The 12363-nt window shown below is 32.6% G+C and overlaps 1 protein-coding gene across 1 annotated transcript; it reads right to left on the bottom strand.

Moving 5' to 3' along the window:
• Positions 1 to 5016: 5016 nt before the first annotated feature.
• LOC124374907 (acyl-protein thioesterase 2) lies at positions 5017 to 11620 on the bottom strand. The gene is made up of 2 exons (XM_046833045.1): positions 11515 to 11620; positions 5017 to 5404 (listed from the first exon to the last, which is right to left on the bottom strand). Exons 1-2 carry the CDS (start codon positions 11535 to 11537, stop codon positions 5032 to 5034), a joined length of 396 nt encoding a protein of 131 aa, XP_046689001.1. The 5' UTR covers positions 11538 to 11620; the 3' UTR covers positions 5017 to 5031.
• Positions 11621 to 12363: the final 743 nt, after the last annotated feature.

The raw sequence follows: 12363 nt of genomic DNA, 5'->3' as shown, positions 1-12363 counted from the left end.
TTCTTTTTTGAGCTCCCACATGTCCTGAGATCATATAGAAGGCCATTTAGATACATTGTCTGTATTGGATGTTACTAAAGATGATGAATTATTTGAGATTATAATTATGCCGGCAAACCACATTCATCATCTGAACACACAAGAGTAGAAAGTCCTCCCTAAGGCAGATACTTAACTTTTTTTTACTAAGGCGATTTCTTAATATAATACGTTGAATAGTTGTCAACAACGTAAAGCTTAATGACTAACATAATGCACACAAACGCTGGATGCTGACAGACAGCCAGGCAATGGTGGTGGGGGTGGGGGATTAGAGAAGCAATAATGGAGGGTAGGATCGATCCACCACCGGCTGGTGATAACGGACCTTGCGAACACCCAGATTGCGCGCCCTGCAATATTCTATGCAGTTTAGAGTACAAGAAAGGTCATCTTTGGAATCAGATAGTAATTCATATTATTATTGAATTAAAGAAAGATTGATCAAGGTCAATCTAGTTCTAGTTTACAAATTTTTTGTAAAATATTGTTTTATTATTGACATAAATCACTTTATGCCAAATTAAATATTCAGTAAAAATTGGCTATGTTTTCTTTATCTGCCCAAAACGGCCAAAACCAAAGGCTAAACTCAACCAAAATTCACATTGAAACTGTAATAGAATTTTTCACATAATATCAAGAAAAACAAGGTTGACGGACTAACATGAGTATTATTATTATTAAATTTATTTATTCTTTGAAATAACAACAATTACAAATCATTTTATTCATAAATGCAAAAACCCTATTGGGTTTGTCTGCATTTCACTAAATATACTAATTACTAATTAATTCTATGCTTTAAATTAATTTGTGGTAAAGTCCTTTACAGTTTTTATTACAAGAGTAAACACCTCACCAATTACCTCAGTTACAAATATAAAAACTAATAAATACAAATTTTAAATTAACATACCAAAATTTCTCAAGAAAAACAATAGCAATAATTAATTAACATTTATAAAAAAAACTTAATCCTAACAACAATAAATAAAAACTCAACGATAACAATAACAACAACAACAAACAGAAGAAATAAATATAAAATTTGCATAATTTAACTCAATAACAATATACCCAAAAACATGTTTAAATTTCAGATAAAATCATTCAAAGAACAATAAATAAATAAATAAATATACATATATATATATATATATATATATATATATATATATATATATATATATAAGTTACCTTAATTATATTTGGAATTTATTTTCAATAACATTTATAAAAAACAATCATAACAAACTATTAATAATCAATAACAAAACAACACAACAACAACCAGTACCTAATATTAAATTCAATTTTTCCATAACAACTCTTTTAATGCAACTTTAAATAATTTACAACTCTTAGAATTTTTTAACATTGTTTGGAAGCATGTTAAAAATTGTAGGCACATATTCCCAGAGTTCTACTTCCATATTTGTTGCTGAATTTAAGTACAACAAGATAGTTTTTTCTGACCGAGTAAGTATGTGTGTTTTTTATTTTATAAGTGTCAACTCTTAAATAATCCATTAATTATTAAAAATTTAAACAATTTGTCTATTTGTAATCGATTTAAGTTTTGGAAAACATCAGCAATCTGGTAAAAATTTCAAAATATTTGGCATAATACATTTAGGTGCCTGTCTTTGTATGCTTTCTATACTTTTTAAATGATAGCTGGATGCATTTCCCCAAGCTCTGAGCCCATATCTTATAACAGATTCACATAGTGCATCACATATTGTTAACAGTGTTTTACAGGGTAGATATTGCTTTAAGTAGTAAAGTTTACTAGAGTAGACTCTGGCCTTTTTACAGACACTTTCTATGTGCCTATCCCACTTGAAATGTGATCAACCAGTACCCATAAATATTTAAAAACTTTAACATTTTCTAAAATACTACACTGAGAATTATTAAAAATATATGTTTTAGTATGTAAACAATTATAATCATGATGTTTAATATCAACAATTTTACATTTAAATGATGGTGAGTGTATATGCATTAATTTTGATTTAGCGGCATTTATAATTAAACCATTGTCATGGCACCAGCATATGAGACTATTAAAATCCATTTGCATATTTTCCTTAGCCTCTGTTATGTTTTTATGAGAAGTTACCAAAATTGTGTCATCAGCGTACATATAAATTTTACACTTTTTCATTATACTTGCTACACTATTTACATAAATTTATACACAAAAGTGGTCCCAAAAATACTTCCTTGAGGTATTCCCCCTGATGTTTATGTCATGTTTCCTGTGAAAAACAGTTTCCAATTTTAACTAAACAATTTTTCTATTATTTAGTTAATCTTCAAACCAATCAAGAAATTTCCCTCTTATTCCCACTGCTCTCAGAGATTCAACTATTTTATTTGAACTGAAGTGTATGAAATGCTTTAGAAAAATCTATAAAGGTAACCAATATTTGTTTCCCCACTATCAATTTCTTTGTTAACATATTAGAAAAATCTTTTAACAAGGTTTCTGTACTTTTATTTCGTTGAAATCCATACTGGCAATCATCAATTATCCTGTTATCTCTTAAATATCTCCATTTGCTATTTAATGCTCTATAACTTTATCTACCGCAGAGAGTATTGAAATGGGCCGATAGTTCTGGTATGTTTGTGTGACATCCAGACTTGTATATAGGTCTAAAAATTGCTACTTTAAGTTTATTTGGAACTCTGCCTTCTGATATTGACTTGTTTATTATAACTGATAGTGGCTCTGAGAGACTTGAGAATCTCTTTAAATCCATCATTCTAATTCCATCTATGCCAGGACTTTTTCTTCTTCATTCTTCCCAAAATATTTTTCAATTTGTTTTGAATTTGAGTATGGTATATACAACGATGTATTGCATGACATACCAGGGTTTATTTATTAATACATTTCTCTGCATTTGATAAGTCTTTGTATTACATTTTATGTGTTATGCTGCTTATATCTTTTATGTAAATCGTTCCAAATTGCTCACATATGTTCTCTAATGTACCTACTTTATTCAACATGTATCTATGTATTGTATCATCAATATTCATCTTTCTCTTTCTTCCCAAAATTTCATTAATTTCGTCCCATGTTTCTTTTGATATCCTTTTTGTTTTTTTTTTTTTTCTTTATGAAATTTCCTTTTTGCCCCGAATAATGTTTTTATTTATTTTATTTCCTTACTATTTTGTATTCTTTCTGAATGTTTTTTATTTTCTGGCTTTATTTTGAAGTTGCTTGAAAAGTTTATCACGGGTCCTTTATCATCTTAACTATAGCACATGTCATCCAAGGCTTCTTTGGTTTTTTGAATTTATCTGTTTTCCAAATGGTTGCTCTCTTATAAATTGAATTAATTATATCATCCAAATGCAAATATGCCTCATCTGATGACATACTGTTATCCGTTACCAATCTCCAGTCAACCTGAGAAAAATTTGAATAAACGCTTTTTTCATCTAATTTTTTAATTTGACATACAGACATATTTACTTGCTTATTCCTAGTAACAGAAGTCTGCATGTTGAGCAGGCAAGGGTAATGGTCAGATACCTTTAACCCTCCAGCTGGTATTGAAATGAATTTTTGTCGCCAAAGGTCCGTCCGATTTGGCAACGACAAATATTCGTCGCCAAAGTATACATGTACAGTTATTGAAATTTTAGGCAATTAAGGTCATATGAATGATTTTTATTTGATATATTCTGAAAGAGCAATAACTATAGTACTGATTTACTGTTCTTACTTCGATTATTGTCTTCTTTGTTTACCGTAAAAACAGTTTTTAATGGACAGCTGACGTGAACGTAGTACGGGTCAACCACATTGTTGTGGAAACTGTAAACAAGTACCGGGTTTTGTGTTTGAGGTTACGAATCCAATAGTATTTGGTGTTGTTATTATTGTTTTTTTAGCTTTCTCAGGTTATAGTTTTTAGTTGTTCAGTATGGGTGAAAACTTTAGAGACCGATCAAATGATCTTAGAGAGCGCGCAGGGCGGGATCTAGGGACGCTGAGTGAAAAATGAAACTTTGTATATATTGTACATATGTAAATAAGGTAAGATTAAAATTTATTATTTTGTTTTTATTTTTGTTTTATCTGTCATACTTATATAAGTATAAATGCAGTCAAGAGATTATGTTTACCCCGCGAACAATAATATTTATTTAGAAATGTACGCATTTTTGAAAATAAGTAAATATGGGTGCTTTTTCATACAAAGCCCTGTAACACATACGTTTTGACGTAAAAGTTACTATAATTATATATTTTTGTAATCAGGACAAAATTTCAAATAAGTTATACATTTAACAGTTTTGATGTAAAGATTATTGCTAAGCAGTTACACAACGGAATATTTACAAACAAAATGTCCTAAAAAACATTTTTCTTACATTTTGTAAAAAAAATAAAAATATGTTTTCCATGGAAACAATAAGATATTTTTATTATAATGCTCTCCATATAGTTGTGAATACATTGACATATAATAGTTTATATTTGGACTAACAGTTATGAAATGTGATACATTATAAGAAACGTCTGCGAGGCTGTTAAAATAGAGCCGCCAGTAACAGAGTGGACACCATTGCCAGTTTCTAGGGTTAATTTCACAATTGCAGACCTGGCTCTTATCTTATCTGCCCTGAGATAGATATGAATCAATAATTAGTGACTGGACTACCCTATATGTAGTAATATGTTAGACCTAGAAGTGCTATATAATGAGTATGAAATGTTAACTGATCTGAATATTGTTAGTTAATAAATAATTAAGGCACTGTAATTTTGGGAAAATGAAATAAAATTTATAACTCGATCACACACTCCATACTAATCAATGATATAATCAGACAGTCATTACTGGGAGCAATGATATGCGGCACCTCCCATTATGAAAGCAGTTGATAAAATCAGACTAATTATATTAATTATTTAGCACCACACCTAAACACATCATAAGCATTAACAAGCCTTTTAAACTACCTCATAGCTTTATAACAAAGCAATGTAACTGTCTTTAAATATGTCATCAGGAACAACCATATTACTTTCTTAAAAAAGTGATTTACTATTATAGGAACTATTTGACTACCACATTTTATAAATCCAGTCTTATGAAAATGATCAAAATTGATTAAAAACAGGAATGAATCACTCACTTGTGAGAAGCCACCAAGCACAATGCGATGGGAAGGAATGCCATCTTTTTCTTCCGCCTCTATCATCGCATGGATAGACTCTGCTGCCTTCTTGATTCCAACTTCATCTTCTGGCCCACTTGCCTCCAGAGACTTGAGGTCGAACCATGATGGCATGGGGTATCCGTTGTTCAGTGTAACAGGCATTGTGGGGCTGTCAAACAGAAAAACAACATTTTGACACTTTATAACACTTTCCATTAACAGTTTTGTACTCCAGAAAAACTCAATACTTGTACTTTGTGCACCAAAAATTTTTAGCAACCACTAGTTTGTGAAAGATATATTTTCTACGAGTGCTACTTTTTTTTAGATCAATATTCAACTTCTACATACTTTGAAAACATTATGTGTGTGTGTGTCTTAATCTGAATATAAAAAGAACCGTGGTAATCATCGTGTTCACACATTCCCGCAATGTCACATACTACTTAAAACTATGTAACACTTGTTACTTCGTATGTTATGATATATAAATAAATAAAAGAACACAACATTTTTATAAATGGCCTGAGAATTCTAAAACACATTTTTGTTTTGTACTATAATATATAATAACTGTTATACAACCAACCATTCCTTTCCCAAACTTTTAATGTCAGCCATATTGAAACCTTAAGACACATTAAAAATGAAAGAATAAAAGCTGTTTACAATTACATTATATATATATTATTTTTTTTAAATATATTTTTTTAGGTCTATGTTGGGGCAGTCAAAATTTAGATGTTAAGTTAAAATTTAGACTTGAATTCAAATGGCGGCCATCTTGAAACCTTTTATTGATTGGCTGAAGAACTTATCCAAGCTAGGTGCAATTACTAACTTTGGTAACAAGTTTAGTTTGGATTTTTGAAAAAATTACAGTTAGTTATTATGTTCAAAAACTCTTGTTATATTGCATATATTGTATAGGGCCATCCGGAAAGTAGTACCCCGTTTTTCCCCGCACGCGTGAGGCCGCTGTGACCGATCGCGAGTAGCCCGCCTGGTCAAGTGTCCAGATCGCTTCCAGTGGCTTGTCTGCCTTCTCTGTTTACAAGTTCCATTCCGTGACCGCTAAAGCATTGCCCTGGTGTTGTTTTCTGTGGCAGTATTCATAATGTTTAAAAAAATGTGAAAAAACGCCCGCCAGTTGTGAAGTGAGGGCTGTAATAAAATTTCCTCAACGCAAGAAACGTTCGACCTTGTGATATTCATCGCTAATTAAAGGAAGTGTATGGAGACAATGTGATGGAAGAGTCATTTGTTCGGCCGCTGGTGTCGTAATTTCAACTTGGGGAGGGGGAACACACACGACGATGAGCGTTCAGGGAGACCATCTGTCATTACAGATCAACTGCTGAGGTCAGTAGACGAATTCGTGAGGAACGATCGGCGCGTCACAATTGATGACATCTGTGAACATTTCCCTAATGTTTCTCGAACAATTGTTCATGAAATTGTCAAAGACCATCTGCATTATTCAAAAATTTGTGCAAGGTGGGTCCCTCGCATCGCTTACAGATGAGCACAAAACCAAGCGTATGGCTGCTGCATTCACATTTTTGGAACGTTATTTCTGATGAAAGCAGACACGTTCTTGAATCGCATAGTTACTGGTGATGAAACGTGGGTTTGTTATGCTTCACCTGAAGAGTAAACGACAGTCAATGGAGTGGCATCATACTCATTCACCAAAGAAACCAAAAAAATTCAAGACTGTTTCTGTCCACCAGGAAACTTAATGGCAACCATTTTCTGGGATCGACGTGGTGTACTGCTTATTGATTTTATGGCCCGTGGAGACACTATTAACGCTAATGCGTATTGTGAAACATTAAAGAAATTACGGTGGGCAATACAAAATCGACGGAGAGGTCTATTGTCTGATGGCGTCATTCTCCTCCATGACAATGCCAGGCCTCATGCAGCAGGGATAACACAACAACTTCTGCAGCAATTCAATTGGGAAATTTTCGACCTTCCACCGTATAGGCCCGGACTTGGCCCCTTCAGATTTTCATCTCTTTACAAATCTTAAAGAGTTTTTGGCGGGAAAAAGATTTGACAGCGATGAAGACCTTAAAGAAGGCCGTGACTACGTATTTCAATCGGCTGGCGGCGGAGGAATATGACGCTGGAATACAAAAACTCGTCACACGTTATGACAAATGCTTAAATTTGCTTGGAGATTATGTGGAGAAGTAGTTTAAGGTATGCTCTTTTCAATAAAAATGTTTATATTTGTTAATATTTACTTCTGTGTCATTTGTAATTTCCACCAAACAGGGTTACTACTTTCCGGATGGCCCCTCGTGTATATGATCATATATATACAGGGTGTCCAGCAACCATTCGAACAAACTTTTGCCACATTGTTCAGCAGGACCAAAACTAACAAATAATGCAATATAACAGGTGCCCTATTTCGCTTTGTTTAGCGTCTGTCCGTCTGTATGTGTTTTTTGGGAAAAAAATTACAACTAAAAAACCACTTAAGATACAGAATTCAAACTTAACAGTTTATGTTAACCTAGTGTTGGTCCTTTTCAGTGAAAAAAAATAAAACAAATATCTCATTGCATTTCAAAATGGCGGCCATATCAAAATTTTCAAATTGGTATTAGCTTTGAAACGGCTACTTTGACAACAAATTCACCAGGATAACTTTTTTTAGCATATTTTATTACCAATTCAACAATTTTCGTTTCAAAAAGATTGAATAACAAATAACTGAGTTATAGCACCAAACGTAAAAACAGGTTAAATCCATGCAATTGCAAGTACATACAACAATGTAGTGGATTTTTACGAATAAACTTTTTAAGGTTATTTATTAAAATACTGAACAATTAATATAACCTAAAAAAAATATTACTATCATTTTTGTTCCATTTACAGTAATCAATGTGTTACACACACACACAAATAAAAAAGAAACAAACTATTCACAATGCTCTTAAAAAAACAATAGAATAATAATTACATGAAAACAGCTGACCAACAATCAGCAACCAAATCAGGTGTTTTAAATGAAGAAAAACTAATAAACAAACTATCAAGACATTATTGAGCAAGTGTATGTTTTGAACGTGATTGTCACTGTTTGAATGTTCTGTTCTTCTTTGTAATTCCTGTTAGTTTTTCCTGTTAATTTAAATTTACTTTTATTACTTTGTTTCTTGTACAATATGAACCGTTTTACTTTTGAAGAGTAATGCTGATATTCACTTTGTGTACGGACTTGCTGGAGGCAATGCCAGATTAGCTAGCAGATTGTACAGAGAGCGCTTTCCAGATAGGCAGGCACCCAGTTCATAGCGTCTTCAGTGCCGTTCATATTCGTCTTAGGGAAACTGGACATTTGAAAAATAATGTTTGTAGAACGGGTAAAATCCGTACGGACTGTTGATTTTGAAGAAGAGGTTTTATTATTCCGTAGAAGAAAACCCCTCCACCAGCGTTCGCGCTATTGCTCATAATTTGGGATGTATGCAAAAGTTCTGTGTGGAAAGTGTTAAATGAATGAAACGTTTGTGCCCATACAGACATCAGAAAGTACAAAGCCTTAGAACCTGCAGATTATTTCCTCTCAGAGTAGACTGCTCTCGTTGGTTCCTTCACAAATTAGTTGATGAACCCGATTTTTTAAGGTATGTTCTCTTACTGACGAAGCGTCATTTAACTCGAGATGGCATATTTAATAGCCGAAACAGCCATTTATGGGCTGAAGAGAACTCTCATGAAATTGTGCAACGTAAGTTTCAGCACAAATTTTCTGTCAATATCTGGGCTGGAATAGTAGAAACGGATATTTGATTGGGCCACACATTATCCCAAACAGACTAGAACGGACCTACTTATGAAGTTTTTTAGAGAGAAATCTTACCTGAGACTGTTGGACACATGTTCTCCTATCTGGAAAACTAGACCAAAGAAATTGTGGTTGCCAACACAATGGAAGCACACGCCCACACTTTTCGCCCTGATTGCCTAGACAACATTTTGAAATATGAAGTGTATGGAGAATCGTTTGGATTTGGACGTCGTGAGGTCCCGTTTCCCCCCCTGTCCTTGTGCCTCCACGGTCAACCTGAACCTCACACCCCAAAAAAACAATGTTCCATTGATTTTTACCTTGTTGGGGACAATCATGTAGAAGCGAACCTTAGTGGGTACCTACCACTCCCATAACAGAATGAAATGGATCTAGTAGCTAGAGTTGTTGATGGGCCATGCTGCAGTTTATTCAAGACAGTAATCCTTTTGAAGGGGTGAGAGAATCGTGCTTACGACGCTTCAGAAATCTGCAACGAGTTATCAAGGACGCCACTTTGTAGCAACGATTATAGAAAGTTTTACAGTAATGTAATCATTGATTTATTAATAAAAAATAATCATGTTTCAACTAAAATTTTTTCAAACACATTGAACTTAATTACGCTGTTTCACAACAATTGCCATGTAAGAAAACCCCAACAAACCCAAACCATAATCGTAAGCCCAATTAACATTTTTTTTAAGGATTTAAAAACCAGGATTCACCAAATTGGTCTAAGAAACTTTTTTTAAATTGACCTTAAAACAAATTATAAAAAATACATATTAAATTTAAGGTTATAATATTTGTACACGATTTTAATAAAAGAACCTTAAAAAGTTTTAATTCGTAAAAATCCACTACATTTGTTTGTATGTACAAGTGGAGTCCCGCTAATCCGAACACGTGTAAGCCGAACGACGGTTAATCCGAACAGGTCCAGGCAGGAATTATTTATAACGATAATGAACAGTTATAAGGAAACTAATAACATAAAAAATGAAAATGGGTGCATCATTTCGGTACATAAACAAAAGAAAACTTTTATTAAATTAGACATACATAATTTTATTAAGACAAATTGTGTACGGTATAGTACTTAAATAATGAAGTTAAATACAGTACCAAATTGAAACTTATAGGTTAAGTATTGAGTTAAATTACTGTATTAAGAAGTGAAATCAAAAAAAAATTGGACAGTACAGTACTGATATTATTATTGAAGTACAATATAAATTGTTAAAAGACATAAAATTCAGTTTATTGGTCTTCTGTCGCAATTAAAGAGAGTCTAATTGGGAGACAAACGTAGTTTCGTACAACTATTTGAACGCGTGGACCCATACAATATCCCAAGTAACGCTCACAATTGCTTAAAAATAGAACTCTCACACTAAATACGGTAAATGTGCTTAGTATTCGCAAACACGTTTATTTGTCAAGAAATACAATGCAACAGTCAGAAAACATGTTTTAAAAAAACAATGTTGATAATTTCTATAACAAAATAGACCCAATCTCAAGTTTAAAACTGGTATTTTTTATCTGTAATTCTGGCTCCGAATTACATCTGTAATTTGATTCCGAACAATCACATAGTCCGAATAGGGCGTCGGTTCCCAATTAGGTCGGAATAATCTGACTCTACTGTACTTGCAATGCATGGGTTTAACCTGTTTTTTTACGTTTGGTGCTGTAACTCAGTTATTTGTTATTCAAAATATTTTTGAAACGAATATTGTTGAATAGGGTAATAAAATACGCTAAAAAAAGTTTATCCCTGGTGAATTTGTTGTCAAAGTAGCCAGTTTCATAGCTTAATTACAATTTGAAAATTTTGAACCGGCCGCCATTTTTTAAATGCAGAGAGATATTTGTTTTATTTTTTTCACTGAAAAGGACCAACACTAGGTTAACATAACTGTTAAGTTTTGAATTCTTGTATCTTAAGTGGTTTTTTTAGTAGTAATTTTTTCCCAAAAAACACATACAGACAGATCAGACGCTAAACGGAAGCGAAATAGGGCACCTGTTATATTGCATTATTTGTTAGTTTTGGCCTGCTGAACAATGTGGCAAAGTTTGTTCGAATGGTTGCTGGACACCCTGTATATATATGTAGATAGATCTTCTATCATATTATATATATATATATAACATATTGTTATATATATCTCATGCAATATAGATTAAGGTAGTTATGGATTGTAGAGGGTCATAATCAGAAAAAATGCCAAAAATCTGTCATGAAGACAACTGCAATAGGCAGAGTTCTATGAAATCTACCTACAAAACTTACACTTCAGCCAAAATGAGCTTGCTAGTACAGAACTTACTATAAAAACAGATTGAGAATTAAGGATCAAATATTCTAGGATGGAATCTTACTGAAATGGTATTTATAAATAAAATATGATGAATAAGCTTAGGTACTGATTAACCTTAAAGTAGAAAGTACTCACGCAGTGGGACAAATGACTTTCATGTAAGGTTGCCGGATTTCAGTGATAGCTGTTGCCCAGCCATGCCTAAAAAGTACAAAAAATTACATTTATGAATTTTATAACCTTAAATATTTAATGTTGTTATACAAAATGAGAAAACATAGGATTCAAAAATCTCTATATCAGCAAATCAATTGTATAATCTTATACAAAAATAAGTGTCAAAGTTAGCTTTACAAATCAGATGTGAAAACGTTGATTACTTAAGAACTACTAATAACTACAGTTATGATACACTGAAGTCGTTTGCATTATAGAGAGTACATGAAGGTATGGCAACATATATATGCAGGTTAATAATATTGCATGTTCAACCTGCGGACTTGAACGTTCAACTTTTTATAAGGAAAACTACAATGATGGAAGTATTAACCTTCTTTGTCATAAGGGTTATCTGTGTAAAGAAAAAGTGCTGACACTTTCATTCCTTATGGTGTGAAACATAAATGTATCAACTGGATTGTAACGCCACTTGACATATCCTAACATTAGCTATCTTTTAGGTATTCTTTGTTAGTTTTATACCGTGACGTAATTACTTGTTGAAATACGGCTTTGTTTTTCCAAGTTGGCCACTATGGCAGATAACTTATTTGCATCTTGGCAAGAAAACGTGAACTGCATTGTGTTTATTTAGTAATTTATGGTGTAATATATTTTACTGTTGTGGCTTTACTTATGAATAGTACTATAGTGACTGTGAATACATTTTAGTAATAGAATGATCTTTTTACTGTACTTTTAGGTATCCTTTGTTAGTTTTATACCGTGACGTAATTACTTGTTGAAATACGGCTTTGTTTTTCC

The sequence above is a fragment of the Homalodisca vitripennis genome, unplaced genomic scaffold, assembly GCF_021130785.1.
Source record: "Homalodisca vitripennis isolate AUS2020 unplaced genomic scaffold, UT_GWSS_2.1 ScUCBcl_11125;HRSCAF=20288, whole genome shotgun sequence".
Taxonomy (NCBI): domain Eukaryota; kingdom Metazoa; phylum Arthropoda; class Insecta; order Hemiptera; family Cicadellidae; genus Homalodisca; species Homalodisca vitripennis.
Note: the sequence above shows the minus strand (reverse complement) of the source record. Positions and strands in the feature narration are given on the sequence as shown.